Source organism: Coenobita brevimanus, chromosome 14 (genome assembly GCF_032717465.1).
Source record: "Coenobita brevimanus isolate Jiangsu-jjx chromosome 14, ASM3271746v2, whole genome shotgun sequence".
Classification (NCBI taxonomy): domain Eukaryota; kingdom Metazoa; phylum Arthropoda; class Malacostraca; order Decapoda; family Coenobitidae; genus Coenobita; species Coenobita brevimanus.
The window spans coordinates 56,258,136-56,278,496 of record NC_136967.1 but is presented as its reverse complement, the minus strand read 5'-3'; the positions used below and the strand labels follow the sequence as shown (position 1 = coordinate 56,278,496).

Genomic DNA, 20,361 nt, shown 5'->3' with positions numbered 1-20,361 from the left:
CAGAATCCAGCCAACACATGCCACTCTAGGGGAGGCATCAAAGCAGCCTCCCGCAACCTGCAACCACTGTGCTCCCTTGTACTGAAATCTCCAGTACCTAATCCTCGTGTAACAGAATTACACTCATTGCACAGAATAATATTTGTACTCAGTAAAAATCACCAGACAGGTACACAGTATATAAGCACAATATAGCAGATGTCTACATAAGATTGGGTGGATCTGAAACGACGGGAGTGTTACCAGTGAGTGGAAAAGGCCCGGTTCACCCACAATTTTCATCTCTTTTCTCAGCCCTCCAAAAGACCTTGAATCCCACCATATGCGTAAAACAGTATTAATTTGCAATGTAAGGCAGAATATTACCTTAAATGATGCGTTGGACCGAGGATCACTGCAGCAGCAATTAGCCTCAACACATACACAGCGGAGCGAACACTGACACAGCATCATTACCTTTCGCACGGGGGTGAAACACTGACCAGTCGCTCCATAATGATTAACTGGCAACTCACACGTGCTCAATAAAGAAAACGTGAGAACAAAGATGGTAGAGAGAAACTGTAAATTATCAGATAGAAGACCATCTCTCAGTGGCGTAACTATAACCAATGTGAGGGAAACAGGAGGGAAACAATTTGCTAAACAATGCAATTATAACTTGTACGTCAGAGAAATACCCCCCCCCCTTCCCATCCCTCTTCATACAAAGTTGCCAGATAGGCGAGTGTCTGGCTAATGCTTCGCTACTACCTGTCTCACATCAAGCGGTTCGAAGTGGTCGAGACGTGAAAAATCGCGGATGATCATTCACTGTATACACGTTTTCGTTTGACTTTGAGAGAGAGAGAGAGAGAGAGAGAGAGAAAGAGAGAGAATGCTATCCCAAATGGAGAGAGAGAGAATGCTATCCCAAATGGACAACTGACACATTTCGGAGATTCTAATTGCCGTACTTAACTTCCACACCCCAGTAATTTACAAAGAAACATCTGCCTATTACCTTCATTATTTATCAGAATATAGACAATTTTTTTACGTGAATGACTCAGATGTTATGTTGGTGATTATTGGTCGTAAACAAGCTTAATGAAATGAAAGATTCACTGCAAACTCCAGTCTCTCTTGTAAAGTGTCACCAGAGTTCCACCCTCATGCAGTGTGAAAGCAATGTCCAAATTTCATCGTTGTATAATATTGTAGAAGGTTATATGGCTGCGTGTGTGTGTGTGTGTTTCGTACTCAGCAGATACTCTGTCCTGTATACTTTCTCAATATTTGTTCCATACAGTTTACGAACAGTTAAGTGTGACCTTAGCAGTGAACAGTCGTACGTATGGTATATCAGTAGATCTAATATAACCTCAAATATAAATTATATATACAACATCTGTAAGAGAAATAAAATGTTATACATATTATAAAAATTAAATGCATGGGCCACATTACCTTCGCCGACATGAAAAATGCAGTTCCAGACAAATATCGATCTACATCATTACGAACGAGACAACAATGGCTTTCAAAACTCGATAAGGTGATCTTTGGAACCCAACTTTTTTTTTATTTCAGAGAATTATGTGTTTCATGATTACTAGACTAAAATGTGGAATGATATTGTCCTCAAGTGAACCTTCCCCCTTTGGCAGGAATCCAGCCCACACCAACCACACAAGGGAAGGCATCAAAGCAGCCTTCCCGCGACCTGCAACCACTGTGCTCCCCTGTACTGTAATCTCCAGTACCTAATCCTCGTGTAATAATTATACTCATTGCACAGAATAATATTTGTACTCACTAAAAATCACCAGTCAGGTATACAGTATATGAGCACAATATAGCAGATGTCTACATAAGATTGGGTGGATCTGAAACGACGGGAGTGTTACCAGTGAGTGGAAAAAGGCCCGGTTCACCCACAATTTTCATCTCTTGTGTTCTCAGCCCTCCAAAAGACCTTAGATTCCACCATATGAGTAAAACAGTATCAATATGCAATGTAAGGCAGAATATTACCTTAAATGATGCGTTGGGTTGAGGATCACTGCAACAACCAACCTCAACATACACACAGCGGAGCGCACACTAACACAACATCACCTTCCGTACAGGGATGAAACACTGACCAGTCGCTCCATGATGATTAACTGGCAACTCACACGAGCTCAAAGGAAACGTGAGAACAAAGATGGTAGAGAGAAACTATAAATTATCAGATAGAAGAACATCTCTCAGTGGCGTAACCATAACCAGTGTGAAGGCAGAGGAAGGAAATAATTTGCTACACAATGTAATTACCGTATAACTCGTCAGGGAAATATTCAGTTTTATGACTCGCCTACCAACACCGACCTCTGAAAGCGAGACGAATGCAAGCGAAGCAGTAGCCTAACTCTCATCTATCTGGTAACTGTGTGAGGGAAAGGGTACGAAAGGGGTCGGGATTATCGGAGGAAAGGTGGTTATAGGGGTAGATGACACCTCCTACCCCTCATCTTCGCTTCCCCACCACCGCCACATAAAGTTACCAGATAGGCGAGTGTCCGGCTAATGCTTCGTTACCACTTGTCTCACATCAAGCGGTTCGAAGTGGTGGAGGAGTGAATAACGCGCATCATTTCTTGTTTATACCAGCTAACTTTGGAGAGAGAGAGAGAGAGAGAGAGAGAGAGAGAGAGAGAGAGAGAGAGAGAGAGAGAGATGCTATTCGAACAGAGCTGCTTCGTTAATACAGATTTGTTTTTCTTCTGCCGTCACATCCCCATCACGGGCCACTCCGACTATAGGCATTACCCTTCCCGACTCTCTTTTCACAGCATTTTATGACTCTTAACCCTTATTTAGTTAACCTATTCAGTCTGGTGACTTATTATTTTAGTCTTGTTATCTTTAGGTGGTTTTATTTAGCTGAAGGCACACATTTCACTACTGATGCATCATACGTTTGAAAAAAAGTCGTCTGGAGGCAGCAGTAACATACCGAAAAACACCATGTATGTTCATTATAGAACGTCCTTATTTAATTATTTAAATAAGCCACTACTCCGTAAAAACGTAAAGATATCGTAGTGCTGGATTAAAAAAAAAAAAAAAATCATATCTGAGGGAACGAATCAAAAATGACACTCGCTCTACCCTAAGCCTAAAATCTCCCCATCATGAATGCTGAGCTGTAAGAATATATTAAGACCAGAATGTAATGACAGTCACGAAGAAATGGTATGGAAAGAATGTAGATCAGTATTATTGTTTTTCTGCCATTTAGCCACTTGAAATGAGCCCCAAAAGGTCGAAAATCTGGGCCAAATTAGAGTAAAAAGAGATTGGTTTTAGTATGAACACTCGAGTTTGTGGTTTTAAGTAATGAGCTTAATTGTAACAAAAATACGAACGTAGTATATAAGTAGGTGCCTTAAAAATAAATAATATGAAACAGGAATGATCACTCATTTTTTTTTTTTTCTGAATGGGAAGGGGGGGGGGGAAGACAGGTATAACTGATTGACCCCGGCAACTGTGAACGTTATACTGTATCTATTCCTTTTGTGATGTGACAATTTCCCAATCCTTCCATTTCTCTAAATTACATCAAATGGTGTGAGAGATAGTTTAATACAGTGATGGTACTTCCTAGTGATGCTGGAACTTTTTTTTTTTAATAAAGTGGTTAGGGGAAAAAGCAGTCATAAAGCACTAGGTACTAAATATTGTATGGTTACGCAGTGCAATATTGTGCAGATGAAAGGAGCTAAATGGAGACATTCTGCACATAAGATACACAAAAACCTTAATCTCAATATATTAAGTTTTTGTTATCTTAGCCAGACAGTGACACAAACTGAACTTGTCTTTAAATGTTATTCACCCATATATTCCACCATTCCGTTCATAGTGAAGTGCATTTTTATAGAGTAATGAGTAATGAGCGATACAATCTAATAAGCAATAGAGCCACGGGAAAACGAGAAGGCCGAGACGAAACAGACAGTCAAATCTTTCTCCACAAACTTAGGTCATGACTGAAGGTGGGAATAAAAGAAAAGTAGCAGCCTATTCTTCCTTTCAAGATGTACTGTACAGCTTATCGACTACGCTGCCGTAATCTAGAACACTATAAAGGTAGGTGACTGATCTACCACTCTGTTAGAATTACGTTTTCGACGAACTTAGAGTCACCTTTGGTATTCTGACCCGCGGATTATTATTGACGTTCTCCCCAGCTGGCACCCTTTGACAACTAGAAAACCAGGTACAGAATTGATGTGAAGGTAATTGGAGGTTTGGGTGGAGCCGCCATTGATGCTGCTGGTGAGATGAGTTGCGTTGATCTTGCTTGCCATTGGTTTAGAAAAGGAGAGTGTATTATATTTTCTTGTTCTCAGCCATGATAGATGAGCTGTAGTGAATGTACCCCCTCCCCCTCCCCATCCTCTCTCTCTCTCTCTCTCTCTCTCTCTCTCTCTCTCTCTCTCCCCATCTGTCACCTCATGTCTTACCTTACAGAAGAGGAAGGTAGACCCACGTGAGTAAGCAAGGCTGTTGACAGGAGAGAGAGAGAGAGGGGGGGGGGAGTTATGTATGGTGGTATTTCCCCGTGCTGTATTTTGTGATGGATTCATTCATGTAAAAGATGTCCAGGCTATTATGTCCCTGTTCAGTAACGGTTTACTTTCTCACTAAATACTGCTCACCTATTTATTTATACTCTTTTTCCTTTTCTCTTCACCTTTCCTCTCTTCATTTAATCTCATACATCTCATAGTCAGTCATATCCTTCTCGCTCCATATGACTAAATCACATCAAAGTATTTCTCTTCCTGTTTCCTACTTCATCAGTTTCTACACGATATTCTTCACTAATCAGTTCATTTGTCAGTTTATCTTTTTGTGTCACACCAAATGAATATAAGGAAACTTTTTTGGCAGCTGTCATGACAAAAGTCCCCATCGTTTTTTCCCAACTTTTTGTTTATACTCGTCCATCAGTGTCCACGCTTTGGTCCTGTACGTCACTTCTGGAACTACTGTCATGTAATGTTTATTTACACCAATGTTAGTTTCCATTTTCCTAATTATTATAAAATTCCCGGTCATTTTTATTTTCTATTGCACATTTTCTTGATCTATCTTCCATGCTATCACCTTTCTTCACAAAGCTTATCCATTTTTACTATTCATTTTCGCACAGCAGTTTTTCCCCGTTTCCCATTCATACACTACTTCGTTCTTTCACAAGGATGCTTTCAGATTACGTTTTTCACATACACAGCACCATATTCCCCCAGTTGACTATCATCCACTCCTCATCTGCTCTCGGCACTGCATCATCTGCAGACTGAAACACAGACAACTACATTACCTCTTTTCACCACTTCTCTACCAACCGTCCTACCATCTCTCTCATTACCTCATCCACATAAAAAGTGAACAGCCATGGTGACATCACACAGCTCTCTTTTAAATCAAACACCCAAGCCAAGCCTCTCATTCAGCACACCATCCGTCTTTAGAACCGATTATGCTCCGTTTCCGTCGTACTGTAAGCTGTGGCCAAGCTCCACTTTTTAAATGAACATTTACGAAACTTTTATACACTATGCTAAGGAATTTGTTGGGTTCTAAAGATTGCGTCAGTGGGTTTCATATGTCATCGTTCACTACCTCTGAATGCCACTGAATAAGCTACCTCTCACTCCATCTAGTCCTATAGTTCGTTCACTTAGAGATTTTCGTTCTTTCGCGGGAAAAATAAAATCTAGTGGCATAATAAGACAATACTTTGGCTCTACATCCTAGCCATAGTACTTCTTCGTGAGTAGCACCCCATTCTAGTGTCAATGTCTTTGTTTATAGCTCAGCATTCAAGAGGAAGACAGCGATTTTAGACCAAATTTAAGTGAACATATTTTAGAAAATTCCACTAATTCTGTCGACCAGTCCTGTTATACAAATCCCCTATATCTATCTATACAACTACTTTCTATGCACTTCCCAAAACTTCTCTGCCAAATTCAGTTGCCAGCCAGTGAGACCAAGGGTATTGAAGAGAGCAGTATTTTGGCAGCTTCCTCTGTCACAAGCCTCGCTCCGTCACATCTGTTCTCACCTATCCATTTGTCTCACCTGCGCTTACACCTGTCATACTCACCTCTCCTCACCTCTGCGTGTGTGTGTGTGTGTGTGTGTGTGTGTCACGTCTCTCGTCAAAGATGAATGGAAAATATGTTATTCGTTCTTGTCTGTTTGTCTCCAGGATAAAAAGAAAAAATCTAACAGTGGATAATGAAGAAAATCAGAACTGGTGTTCACAGTGACCAAAGGACTGAGCGTTCACATTTCGATGATGGTACATTAAGGAACAAGGAATAAGTCGTCCTTTAAAGTTTTCGACATTGCGAACGGATGGGATTTAGTGGACTGAGAGAATTGAGTCTCTACCTGTATTTACCATTCCATAAAAGGTCCACTGCAGAACCGAATCTTATCCCGCAGAGTAACAACTAGGATTATCCCTCTCCCATGCTGACAAATTATAACTGAGGAAGGAATGTTGGAAGAGTGATGCACATGAAAGTCGAAATACTGTAATGGTTATGCCTATGTGTGTTAGAGTCTGGGCCACCCTAAATGTCCACCAACGGATGAGTTCGAACCCTAGTCTCGAGGTACACGCATTGCAAGACGAGTACGCTACCGATCGGGCCACGGTGACCTCAGAAAACTGAGACTTGAAAGATATTTGGTGATAATATGAACAACATTTTTGAAGATACTTACTGAAGAGTGGATTTGAGTGATGTAATTCTCCTTGTTCTAAATAATGCAACTAAAAACCAGCCTTAGAGTTGGAGAGGCACGCAATAATGTGGTGACACTGATGTAACCTGGTAACTGACGTCTCTCTCCTTTCTCCGCCTTCCACGAAAGGAGGATGGTAGACTGTAAGGGGTACTTTCAGCCTGAAGTCCACCAGATTCACGTACAGATGAGCCTGAAGTAAGAACAACAATAACAACTACTACTACAACAATAACAATGTAGTGTGGTAGTGTGTGTGTGTGTGTGTGTGTGTGTGTGTGTGTGTGTGTGTGTGTGTGTGTGTGTGTAATATTTAGCATATTTGTGTGTGTTGTGTATGTCTGCATATATGTCTCTGTTTCTTTGTACATGAGTGTGCTTACTGAAGGAGGCTCATATCAGCATTTGATATTATGTAGTTGAGAGAGAGAGAGAGAGAGAGAGAGAGAGAGAGAGAGTGAGAGAGAGAGAGAGAGAGAGAGAGAGAGCTAATGGAGGGAGGGAGAGAAGGAGGGACACGTGTCAGGGTGATGGACGAGGTGACAACAAGAAGGTAACATCTTCTCTCTCTCTCTCTCTTTCTCTCTCTCTCTCTCTCTCTCTGTCTCTCTCTCTCTCTCTCTTTCTCTCTCTCTCTCTCTCTCTCTCTCTCTCTCTCTCTGACAACTAAATCAATGCTGACTCTCCTTCCTTTCTTCTTTCTTCCATCCTTGCATCTCCCATTTTTTATCCTATTTTCCTTACTTCTCTACTTTTCTTGTCTTCCTTTCATCTTTTAGACTCTCCAAATACCCTTCCTCATAATCCTCTCCTCCTTCCCTCATCCTGTTAACTCTTTCTTCCTGTTTCCTCGTTCGTATTTCCTCCTCCTCCTCCTCCTCGTACTCCTTTTATTCCTTCTTTTCCGTTCATCTTTCCTTGTCCTTTTTCCTCCATCTACTCTCTTCCATTCTCTCTTTTTTTTTTTTAATCCTCTCTTTATTTTTCTTTACATTAAAATTCTTCTTTATTGTCTTACGTATTACTTTATTTGTTCCCTCTGTTCCCTCTTCTCCACTTTCACCCATCCTCCATTCCACCCATCCTTTTCTCTCCCCACTTCCTTCATTTCCTTTTTTTTTCCTTGTCTCCCTTTCTTAATTTTTGCTTTTCCTTTCTACCTCCTATTGCCTCTTTTCCGGTATATTCTTTCCCATCCTTTCAACATTCCTTTTCCTCTACTCTCATCCATCCTCATTCCTCTATCCTTCTTTTGTTTCCCCCAGTTCATTCATTCTCCTTTCCTCCCATCAGTCATTCCTCTCCTATGCTCCTCCTATATCTTCTTTTCCCTCTTTTCTCATTCTTTCCTATCCACTCATCCATCATTCTTTCCCCTCACTACTCCGTTCATTATAACTTGGTCCTAAGATTGCCATCCCTCCATCTTGAATGCTTAACAAGAGACTGACACTAAAATATGATGCTGGAAGTTACAGAGAAGTGCTATGAAAGTGATGTCAAGCCCCAGCATTGGTTTATTTTTGCCATTAAGTTGCGAGAAATAAACCAGAGAGAGAGAGAGAAAATCATCGCCAAAGTAAAATAACTATAATTAAAAAGAGCAACACTTTAGCTTCAGGCCCGGGAGCGTATTGTGAGGGAGTGTGGTGTCCTGGGTAAGAGTCGTTGCTGAGTAGGGACAGTCACGCCTGGAGGTCCTTTCGTCAGGGCCACTTCTTCCAGGATATTGCTTCAATCAGCAGTCAGATATATAGATAGACAAATACGAAAAGATAGATAGATAGATAGATAGACAAACGCAAAGACATATAAACAGATAGATAGACAATTAGACAAATAGGTAAGTAGATGGATAAAGATAGGCAAACAGACGTAGAAATACAAAGTTTGATGTAATTCCACATGTGCTTCACCTTCTCGCTACGATCACGTCTTTTCTGTTCTTGCTACCTCCAGACGATTCTATTCAGCTTAGGAGAGACTTATCAAGCCGGAGGAGACGGTTTTAGATTTTTTTAACCTCCTGCACCACAAGAGGCCTTTCCAGATCAGAAGAAAATCGTTTGAAGGTAGCAAAAACAAAGTGAAAATAAATCGTCTTAACCCTTTGGCGTAGTTTATTTTTTTACTGTTATCCCAGATGATTTCATCTAACCTTTCCGTGTCACAAAGTCTATCCCGAGTAAAATCGTCTGGAGACAATGAGAATGACGTGATTACATCCTCGTGTCGAAGGGGTTAAAGGGCTTGGATCCAGTCAACCATAGACTTCTTGGGGGTGAATTAGATTGCTCATGTCTTCAGCAAATGACCTCGGATATGCATTAACAAGAACCTTGCCTAGCACACTGAGTACTATAACATCATTGTGCTAAACCGCCTTCACCTTAACTTCGCCTAGATTTTCGTCCTTATGCAGCCTATTTCACGTAGCTCAGTGGCAGAAAAAGACAGTGCTACTGCTGTACATCCTTTCTATAGCACTTGTTCGTGACTAGTGCCATCTTCTACTGTTAATCAAATGTTTCAACTCAGCAGTCAAAAAACAGAGATGGCAATGTCAGGCCAAGTTAGAGTAAAAAGAGTATAGTCTCGTTGATTGCCATTCCCTTACTGGACGGATGACCAAACCATTCAGAGGGATTTATATCAATTTGTCAAAAAAGTTTCCTTGACTGCTATTAATCCCCTGCTCACGGTTTCACCCTCAGCTGGGATCAGTCATTAACAATAGAAATAATGCCAGTAAAAGTGCATCAGATAATTAAACAAAACAAAAGCTTCATCATCTTTATTATCACTGTCATCCTCATCATCATCGTCATCATCTTTATCAACATCATCATTGAAGTCATTATCATTATATTCGTCATCATCATCAACATCGTCATCATCTTTCTCATCATTATCGTCAATATAAACCCATTCACATACATACTGGGATGGAATGGGAGTCAGAAGGGATAACTTAATAATAAAAAGCGTAACATGCATGCATTTCTTAACCCTTTCACTGCTAGGATTGCACTCTAAATAAATAAATAAATGATCATAGCCAAGTGATTGAATAGAGAACTGCTGACTGGATTAACACGAGATCAATCTCCGGTTGGGACTGGGAAAAATTTTAGAGTTTGAATTTTACCAAAACAATCTTGGCTAATCTTCCTCACGACTCATTAACATGTTATAAAAACGGGGCGGGGCCTCAGAGACAAGTTGCCTGGAGCAGGGTATACCACTTCAGTCCTCGGTATTAATTTATACAGGACGGTGGGTATGCTTGCTTAACCTAAGTGGCCTTGGAGACTGTGTTACCACTTCTTCCTTAGCAGTTTACTCGTATTTGCAAATTACATGGAAATATCGTCTTGTATGTCACTGATGCAAACCATGTCGATATTACAATGACATAAATGACACGTAAATCTCCTATTTCACTCAGGATACTGCCTTCAGCATCCAAGTGGTGACCTGTGACGGTGTATGATGCAGTATGTTCGGAGTGTCTGCTTTATGCCCTGAGCAGATTATAATAAGACATGGATAATCAAAAGGCATTCACAGCATGGAAAGAGTAAACAGATATACCTTCTAGCCACATGAGAAATCCCTACCAGAATAAAATAGGTTGTATCATTGATTAAAAAAATAAAATAAAATAAAAGTGCATCCCAAGCAGCGAAAGGGTTAGGAGCCATTCACTAAAATTACAAGATATAAAAATTTTAAAGCAAGAAAAATCTTCCGTGCAACCATCTCCTCCATTTTTCAGGAGAAATTTATGGACAAAGATTTAGGTGCGAAAATATAATGAAGTTGGGTTAAAATCATCTCACTGGTGCCTCACTGTGAATTTTGGTCTGGATCTAGCTGGCTCTAAAGGCTTCCTAGTACATCTTCCTTAGCGATTTATTGTGCATATTACACCTTAACACTCCCTTGTGTACTGTTTATATAATTCGTTTTAACATCGACATAGTTTGAGGTGTAATATACTGAATAAGTCGCTAAGAACAATGTGTTGCGAATTCTCAAAAGTCACTTAGAATGGAATCTTATATCTGATCCGTGGGCTGTGTCAGAGAATGAATTATATGTGGGAGGTAGATAGAGGGATATGTGGATGTGGATATGCTGGATGTACCGTGAACAGGTTATAGGATGGGATAGGAGAGATGGATAGACACTGCTCAGCTGATTGGATGGATAATTAAGGAGACAGGCGCTGGGTGGATAGGGATTGGAAGATGGATGGATGGATGAATGATAGTAAAGTCAACATATGAGTGGATAGACAGAGAACTAATAAGCTGATGAATGGGGAAATGGAAGAGCAGAGAGTGAATGGAAGACAGGCTTGTATGCGGGGTAGGTAAATGAATGAATGGTAGGATGACACTACGAATAACATATCACTCTTCTTTTTCCCTCGGTATATAGCTTCCTAAATAAAATACAGTTCGTACTAGAAATACATGAAACAGGCAAGGCAATTCACTAGGACCAACTAGCCACAGTAATAGTAATAGTAATAGTAATAGTAGTAGTATGACCTTCCTCCCCTTCCCCACTATTAAGCGTAACCAATGGCGTAATCAGTGCAGGTGGTGAGGGGAGAGAGGTGGTCCCTTGTTCTGCTTGGGTGAGAGAGAGAGAGAGAGAGAGAGAGAGAGAGAGAGAGAGAGAGAGAGAGAGAGAGAGAGATTAATTTACTTGGGATCAAAGGTAGTAACTTCACTCATAAGTTACACTGTCCTCTCTTGTATAGTTAGTTATGTAGTCGTCATTCATGATCTCGACTGGGAAGACCTGAATGAGAGAGAGAGAGAGAGAGAGAGAGAGAGAGAGAGAGAGAGAGAGAGAGAATTATGAGGTGATAAGCGTGATAGATTATGTTTAGTATAGATTTCCCTCAACTCTGCTTCCCTATGATAGATTCCACAGAAAACGAGATAAGGGCACGTCTGGGAGGGGGGGCACATGTGACTGGTGATGGGGGGCGGGGGGAGAGGGGGTAGTGAGGTGATGGTGGGGAGGGGGAGGCAGGAGGGGGATTAGAGAGGTAGAGAGGGAGGGAGACGGGTGGGGGTGTGTGGGGAGGTCGGGGAGGGGTGGAGGAGTGAGAGAGGGAATATTCTGAAGGTGAGGGTGGGGGCGAGGGGGAGTCCTGGCCCCCCTCCCTCGCCCCCACCACAGTGAAGGCGGAGGGGGTGGAGGCAGGGGGGAGGCGTGAGGGAGGGGTAAGGGAAAGCTGCAGGAAGCGAGAGTGAAGTTCCTGGGCGTTGTGGGCGGTGGAGTGGACGGGATGGGCGGTGCTGTGGGCGGATTCGTGTGTGGGCAGGTAAGGATCCCGCCCCCCACACGCCAGGGAGAGCAGCGCTGGAACGTGGCTGGGGTTTAGAGCCACGGCCGCCTGCAGTGAGGGCGGAAGGTGAGCCAGGTGCGCCGCCCACTCCCTCGGCAGGTGGGCGAGGTGGGCGGGCACATCGTGGGCGGGGAGTGAGAGCGCCGCCTCCCTCTGCAGCATGACGGTCTCCAGGTCTCGGTCAGCAAAGGCGCGTCTCTTCCGCTGGCGCTCGCTCAGGTAAGGGGGCGCTCGCCAGGTACGCCACGCTCTCTGACGCACACCTGTTGGGGAAGCGGGAATTAGACTAGACATACACTTATACATACTACATCTTATTTACACACACACACACACACACATATACACACACTAATATGGCGGGTAGTGTGTGTGTGTGTGTGTGTGTGTGTGTGTGTGTGTGTGTGTGTGTGTGTGTGTGTGTGTGTGTGTGTGTGTGTGTGTGTGTGTGTGTGTGTGTGAAATAGGAAACACCTGTGGAGGGGCGAATAGGGTGGTCTGGTGGTTTAATGGAACTACTGGAGAGAAAGAGAGAGAGAGAGTGCCACCTGCCCGTTAATATCAATGGCCTCACTCATTTCATTATCTCCCCTCTTTTCGTCCCCCATTTCCTCACTTCTTCCTCCTCCCCTCATTTCCTCCTCCTCCACTCTGCATCCCTCCCCTCTCTTCTTCCTCATCTCCATTTTTCCTCTCTCTCTCCTCTTTTCACTCCTCTCTTCTTTTCCTCCTCCTCCTCTCTTTTCGTCTCCATCTCATAACTTTCTCCTCTCCCCTCTTTTTCCCTCTCCTGTTTCTTCCTATCCCCAATTTCCTCTCCATTTCCCTCTTTTCCTCCCCTTCCTTATTTTCCTTCTCTCTTCTCTTATTTTCCCTATCCTCTTCCCCTCTCCGCCCACTCTTTTCCCTCACTCCCCACACTTCTTCTCTTACTCTTCTTTTCCTCTCTTTTCCATCCTCTAAAACTTCATCTCTCCACTTTACCTGTCCCTCCTCTCCCTTCCTCCTTTCCTCTCGTTTCCCTCCCCTTCCTCATTTTCTTACTTACTATCTATTTTTCCTTCTACTTTTCCTCAGTGCATTTCCTTTCCTTTTTTTTCATCCTCTGTCTTTTTTCTTTCTGTGACTTTTCTTTATTCTTTCTCTCTTCCTTTCTTTCTCTTTCTTCCTTGATGTTTCCTTTTCTTTCCCATCCTCTCTCTCTCTCTCTCTCTCTCTCTCTCTCTCTCTCTCTCTCTCAATATAACATTTATAGAACCAAAACAGAGAAAGACATACATTCAAATACACTCAAATGCACAGACACGATCGCACACACACACACACACACACACACACACACACACACACACCATTCATACGTAAGCTTATTATCCCTTTTCACTTTTAATTGCCGCCCCACACGTGTTTCCTGTGTGTGTGTGTGCGTGTGTGTGTGTGTGTGTGTGTGTGTGTGTGTGTGTGTGTGTGTGTGTGTGTGTGTGTGTGTGTGTGTGTGTGTGTGTGTGTGTGTGTGTGTGTGTGTGTGTGTGTGTGTGTGTGTGAGATCGTGTCTTTGTGCTTGTGTGCGTGTGTGTGTTTGTAAGCGTGAGTGTGTTGTGTTATTTCGAAGACTATGATGTTAGAGAGAGAGAGAGAGAGAGAGAGAGAGAGAGAGAGAGAGAGAGAGATTAGATGAGATTATTTCATTTCCGCTCATTACCTCAGCATCAATGCCTCCCTCATCTCCCATTTCCTTCACTTGCTTCATCTCATTACTTAATTCTCTCTCTCTCTCTCTCTCTCTCTCTCTCTCTCTCTCTCTCTCTCATTTCTTCTTCCTCACTGCAACACTACTTTTCTCTCCCTCAATAATTCTCTCTCTAATCTCATTCTCTTTTTTTTTTCCCTCTCTCTTTGACTTTCTAGTTCACTTTGCTGTTTTTTTCTCATCATTATTCTCTCCCTTCCCTTAGCCTCTTTTATTCTTCTCTCCTTTATTTCTATTCCATCCTGTTCCCTCCCTCTCCCTTCTCCCTCATTTATTTCTTCTGTCTTGCTTTTCCTTTCCTTTTGCCTTCCTTTTCACCGTTTCTGCACTTCCCTCTTTCCCCTCCCTCTTCAGTTTTTTTCACCTCCCTCTTCGCTTCCTCTCACCTCCCTCTTCACTTCCTCTTCCTCACTCTTCACCTCATCCACCTTTTACCTTAGTTTCCTTTCCTTTCCTCCTCCCTTTACTTCCTCCCCTTTCTCCTTCCCTTCCTTCTTTAATCCCACCTCTTCCTCATATCCTTCGTCTCATCTGTTCTTCCTCTTTCATCCAGTTTTTTTTTTTTTTTTTTTCATCTTTCCTTCCTCCCATATCCCCCCCTCACATTTCTCTTGCTCCCCTCACCTCTCCCCTTTCCCCCTCCCCTCTCCTCTCACCTCACCCCCTCTCCTCCTCCCTCTCCCCTTTATCTCCTCCTTCTTCTCCTCTTCCCTCTGCCTCTCTTCCTCTTTTCCTTCTTCTATCTCTTATTCCACTTTTTCATCTTGTTTTTCCCTCATCTTTCTACGCGCATTTTCCCTTATTGTTTCCTCTTTCCTCCTAACACTAGTCTTCCCTTTCCTTCTCCTGCTCCTCCTCCTCCTCCACTTTTTTCCCATTTTCCTATCTTCTTCTTTACCTATTCTCTTCTAGTTTACTTCTTTTTCCTCTCCTCTTCCTTCTCTTTTCCCCTTTCTTCGTTCCTTCCCTTCCCTTACTTTACCTCTTTGCTGTCTTATTATTTCATGCATCTGTTTCCCCTCCTTCCTTCCTCTTTCTCTTTCCCCTTCTGCCTGGTTTCTCTCTTCCTCACCTACAGTATATCTATCTCTCCAATCCCTCCCCCCATATCCCTCATTCCCTCCTTTGCCTCATTTTCCTCCTTTTCCTCACCCCTCTCTCCTTTCCTCTCTCCTCCTCCTCCCCTCTTTTTCTGTACTCCCTCCATCCCATCCTTTCCTATCATTTCCTTCCCCACACTTTCCCCTGTAATCGTGTAAATCCTCCCCTAACCTCTTCCCCTCGTCCCCTGCTACGTCATCTTCTCCCACTCACCTCTCCTTCCCCTCCCCTTCCCCTCACCCTCCACGTGAACCCACCTTTCATTTCTTCCACTCCCCTTCTTCTTCCCCTCCCCCTTCCCTCTCCCCATTCTCGACCCTCCTACCCCTTTCTCGCCCCCTCCCCATCCACTCTCCTTCCTCTTCTCGCCAAACCTTTCCCTTCTTCTTCCCCTCCCTCTCCTCTCCTTCCCTCCCTCCTTGTTCTCCCTTTCTCTCCCTCCCTCCTTCCCTGTTCTCCCCTCCTCTCCCTTCTTTTACCCCTTCCCTTCTTCCCCTTCGTACATATAAGTAAATCAGCATCTTAACCCATTCACGCATCTAAAGTAACCTAAAGTAATAAGAAACTATATAAATACGCGTTTAAGTAGACTAAGAGAAATTAAGTATAAACAAACCCACAATGTATATCAATTAATGTATATGTATGTTTATTCTTAGTATTAATTTTTTGTCAGAATATCCCCTGAGAATTTTTATAAGTATCTCCTGTACTGATAATAAATGCTCAGAGTATGGCTGCCTATGTACCATCGTCTTTTTGAGATGATGTATCCGTGTATTGTTATGCACACTGTGGTTTATCTCAGCATATGTATCTAAATCTAAATTCTTTCTTCCCCATACCCTCCCCTCCCTACCCCTCTCTCCTCTCCTCTCCTCTCCCTACTTTTTCCCCTCCCCCTTATTCTCTTCTCCTCTCCATCTCTTCTCTCCTCTCCTCTCCCTACCTTTTCCCCTCCCCCTTATTCCCTTCTCCTCCCCATCCCTTCTCTCCCCTCCTTACGTTTTCCCCTTCCCCTTCCCCTCCCCTCCCCACCCCTTCCCTCCCCTCCTCTCTCTTCCTTTTCGCTTTCCCCTTCTTCCTCTCCCCCTCCCCACTCCTTCTCTCCCCTCCTCTCCCTACCTTTTCCCCTTCCCCTTCGCTCCCCACCCCCTTCTCTTCTCTCTTCTCCCTACCTTTCCCCCTTCCACTTCTTCCATTCCCCACCCCTTCTCTCCCCTCCTCTCCCTACCTTTTCCCCCTTCCCCTTCTTCCCCTCCCCTCCCCACCCCTTCTCTCCCCTCCTCTTCCTACCTTTTACCCCTTCCCCTTCTTCCCCTCCTCTCCCCTTCACCTCTTCCGGCACCAATTTGTCAAAGGCTCCACGGGGGGTCGCTCTAAGGGAGGGAGGAGGGAGAGGGGAGGGAGGGGGGAGAAAGAGGGGAGAGGGAAGGGGGAGTTTGAAGAGGGAAATGCATGGGGACAAAGAGAGATAAACAGAATTAATTAGGAACGAAAGGCAAAGGGAGAATAAAGCAAGAGGGATGAGAGAAAGAAGGAAGGAAGAAATGAAAGTGATGGAACGTATGGTGAAAGGATGAGAGGGGAGCGGAGAGAGATAAATAGAAAGAGAAGGGGAAGGGAAGGGAAACGAGGGAAGGGTGAGGGGAAAAGGGAGGGTGAGGAGAAGAGAATGGGAGGGAATGTGAAGGGCAAGCGAAAGGGTAATATGAGTGGAAAGGAATAGAAGAAGAGGAGAGGAAGAGGGAAGGAAAGAGAAGGAAAGGGAGGGCGAGGAGAAGAGGAGGGAAGGACAAGGAGAAGGGAAAGGGAATGAAGGGAAGAGGAGAATGAAGGAAAGCTGGAGAAGGGAAAGGGGAAGGAGAGGGGAAAGCGGAGAGGATGAGGGGAAAGGAGGAGTGGAGGAGGGGGAAAGTGGAGAGAGTGAGGGGAAGGTGTGGTGAGGGGTCAGACTGGGAGAGAACAAGGTCACATTACGACATTCACTGAGGGAAGCTACTGTGTGTGTGTGTGTGTGTGTGTGTGTGTGTGTGTACGTTTCCACTACCACATGCGATTTTATGGTCACGAAGTCCAAGTGTCTGTGTGTTTGTTTGTTTGTTCGTTTGTATAGTCAAGTCCTTATGTGTTGTGTTTGTGTTGTTGTTGTTGTTGTCGGAACTGTGTGACCAAGACAGTGAGGTCGTGATTGATAGTCTCTCTCTCTCTCTCTCTCTCTCTCTCTCTCTCGCACCTACACAAACATCACTTCTCCTGTTCATCCAAGAATTATGCGTCCGGAAACTACGTGCCTCAAACCCATTTCCTGTTGCGTGTGATTTGCGTGCGTGCGTGCGTGCGTGCGTGTGTGTGTGTGTGTGTGTGTGTGTGTGTGTGTGTGTGAGAGAGTGTGTGTGTGTGTGTGTGTGTGTGTGTGTGTGTGTGTGTGTGTGTGTGTGTGTGTGTGTGTGTGAGGGTGGGTGTTCCAGCTTTTTTGCGTGCCTGGGTGAGTGTGTTTGCATGTTCCTGTTGTGTGTGTTTGTGCTGGGCGAAATAAAAACATTCACACACGCAGAGCAAAAACACTAAGGCATGATAAATTTTTCAAGAAATATAAACAGAGGAGAGAGAGAACGGCTCAAGTATTAAGTAGGAGAGAAGGAGGAGGAAATGGTAAGGAGGGATAAGTATGATGGGTGGAAGATGCAGAGAAAAACAAGGAAGAAGCAGAGAATAGGCGCGAAATTAAATAAAAGAGGGTTGGACGTAAAAATTAAGGACAGGTGAAAAGGAACTAACATACTGACAGACAGATATATAGAAAAGATTATGCAGTTAGAAGGAACGCTAAGCAGAAACAGGTATTGTTGAACTTTGCAGAAATGGATTAAGCAGAGGAAGAAAACAGACGGTAACAGGAGCAATCCGAGCTTGCAAACCTCCGTCAAGGTGGAGTGTGTGGTAGATCTTATGGTGACGTTATCTTGTAATTTTTATTCAAGCATTGTTGGCATTATTTATCGAGTTAGAAGCAAAAATCTTGAAACTGCCACTATCCCACAATGGTAGAGAATCCTTTAAAAAATTCATAGATCCGGATGATGATCAGGATCAGCACCAAATTCTTATGGATTGTTTCTTGGACCATACCCCACCCCTCAAAAAAAAAAAAAAAAAAAAAAAAAAAATCAGCAAAATCCGTTCATAACTTTTTGAGTAATCCTCCTAACAAACAAACAAACGCCAGCAAAGATATAACCTCCTTGGCGGAGATAATAAGGACAAACTAAAGAAAAATCACTGAGGAAGTTTTAAGTCTAGATTTGTCAGCTTGGGTATGGGTACTGGGCAGGTATGGGTGAGAGTGTGGATACTGGGACGGTATGAGTGCAAGTAGTGTCTAAGCAGGGGTGTGGGGTAGGTAAGGGTCTGGATGGGGGTAGACGCAAGGGAGTGGTTGTGGGGTAGGTAAGGATGTGGGGTGTAAGGTAGAAAGGATGTGGGTTTGGGGTAGGTAAGGGTGTGGGTGTGGAGTAGATAAGGATGTGAGTGTGGGGTAGGACAGGTGTGGGTGTTGAGTAGGTAAAGGTGTGGGTATAGAGTTGGTAAAGGCGTGGTTGTGAGTGTGGAGTAAGTAAGGGTGTGGGTGCAGGGTAAAAGGGTGTGGTTTAGAGTTGGTAAGGTTGTGGGTATGGGGCAAGTAATGGTGTGTGTGGGGGTAGGTAAGTGTGTGGGTGTGGGTGTGGGATACGTATGGGTGTGGGTGTGGAGTAGGTAAGGGTGTGGGTGTACGGTAATTATGGGTGTAGGTGTGGGGTAGGTAAGGGTGTGGATGTAAGGTAGCTAATGCTGTAGGTGAGGATGAAGGTATAGGCAGGGATGTGAATGTGGGTGTCTGAGGGTGAAGGTGGGGATGTGGGTGAGAAGGTGCGGATGTTGGTGTGGGCGGGGATGTGGATGTAGGTGCGGATGCAGGTGTCAGTATGTGCGTGTGGGTGGTGAGTCTGTGTCGTTGAGGGTAACAGAATGGACGTGGATGATAGTGAGGACGTGGGTATGGGATATAAAGTGGATGTAAATATAAGTGGAAGAATCAAAACAACGATACTCACACAAACATATATACGAGTTTCGATTATAAAATAGACGCAATTTACGAGCGGGAAAAGGGGTTATGAATGGATGTGCAGGCGTAGGGAGGGGGGAATACGGGGGTAGGGGAGAGGGTAAGGGTAGGGGAGGAAGCGTGGGGTAGGATTACGGAGAGGGGGACAAGGGGTACCTCTGTTTACTGGTGGGAAGACACTCACCCCAGCTCTCTGCCCCTTCCTTCCGTTCTACACGTCCATCCCCCCCCCCCGTCTCTCTCTCTCTCTCTCTCTCTCTCTCTCTCTCTCTATCCATCTATCTATCTATCTATCCACCTAATTTTCACTTACCTAGCTATTTTTACAACTTTCCTCACATATCTCTCCGTTCACCTGGGTAAAGAACAAAAAGGAAGAGCGAAGGAAGAGGGGGAGTGATATAAAGGATCAGAAGACGAAAGGGAAGCATGCAGATCAGGACGGACGAGGGGGAAGGATGAGGGCTAATGGTGAAGGATGACAGGGAAGGACGCCGAATGGGAAGCAAGTTAGGAAGGATGATAGGCGGGAGGGATAAAGGATGAGAGCAAAGGATGGAGAATGGGAAGGAAGAAATAAAAAGGCTGAAGGATAAGAGAGAAGGATGGATGAATAGAAGGGACAGGAGAGAAAAAAGAGATAGGTAAGGATGGGAGGAGAACCTCAGTGATGAAACAGGGAGGGAAGGGAGAGGATTGAGAAGAACAGGGACAGTCATGAATGGGGAAGGACAGGAAGTGGAGTGGCGAGAGAGAGAGAGAGAGAGAGAGAGAGAGAGAGAGAACTAGCTCTAACCACCCACTTGTCATGAGCTCCCTGGCGAGTGCTGTCTGCTGGAGTGACCTCAGATGCCTCTGGTAGAGTCTCTTCTGTGCCAGCAGCGCCTCCGCAGACCTCAGCTTGGCCTTCGCAGCAGCCACGGCGGGGGACTCCAGACCCTCACTCTGCCCCCTGCCCCCGCCCGCCTCCCCTACCGGCTCAGCAGGGGCCGCACTGGAGGGGGAGGTGTGAGAGTCCCTGTTTTCCGAAGCTTGTTGTCTGGAAGGAGAAGGGCAATTAAGTTTTTGGCACTATTTTACTGTAACTGTCTGAGGAAACTATCCACTTACCTCTTCGTTACCAATTTACTTTGCTATTATCAATAATTCTATGTGAATAAGCACTGGCTGTGTGTTCCCACATCTGACCCTCTCGATTTCGACGTGCCATACATTAAATGACAGGAAACGACG

The 20,361-nt window shown here is 44.2% G+C and overlaps 1 protein-coding gene across 1 annotated transcript in view; it reads right to left on the bottom strand.

Annotated features, from left to right (window-relative positions):
• The window catches only part of LOC145390412 (uncharacterized), a 49,640-nt gene that overhangs the window by 16,993 nt on the left and 12,286 nt on the right, over nucleotides 1-20,361 (bottom strand). Inside the window, exons 2-3 of the mRNA XM_080265345.1 lie at nucleotides 19,932-20,167; nucleotides 11,885-12,432 (exon numbers count right to left, since the gene is read on the bottom strand). Of these exons, the coding sequence (XP_080121471.1) occupies nucleotides 11,885-12,432; nucleotides 19,932-20,167 (784 nt within the window). The remainder of the gene's footprint in view (nucleotides 1-11,884; nucleotides 12,433-19,931; nucleotides 20,168-20,361) is intronic.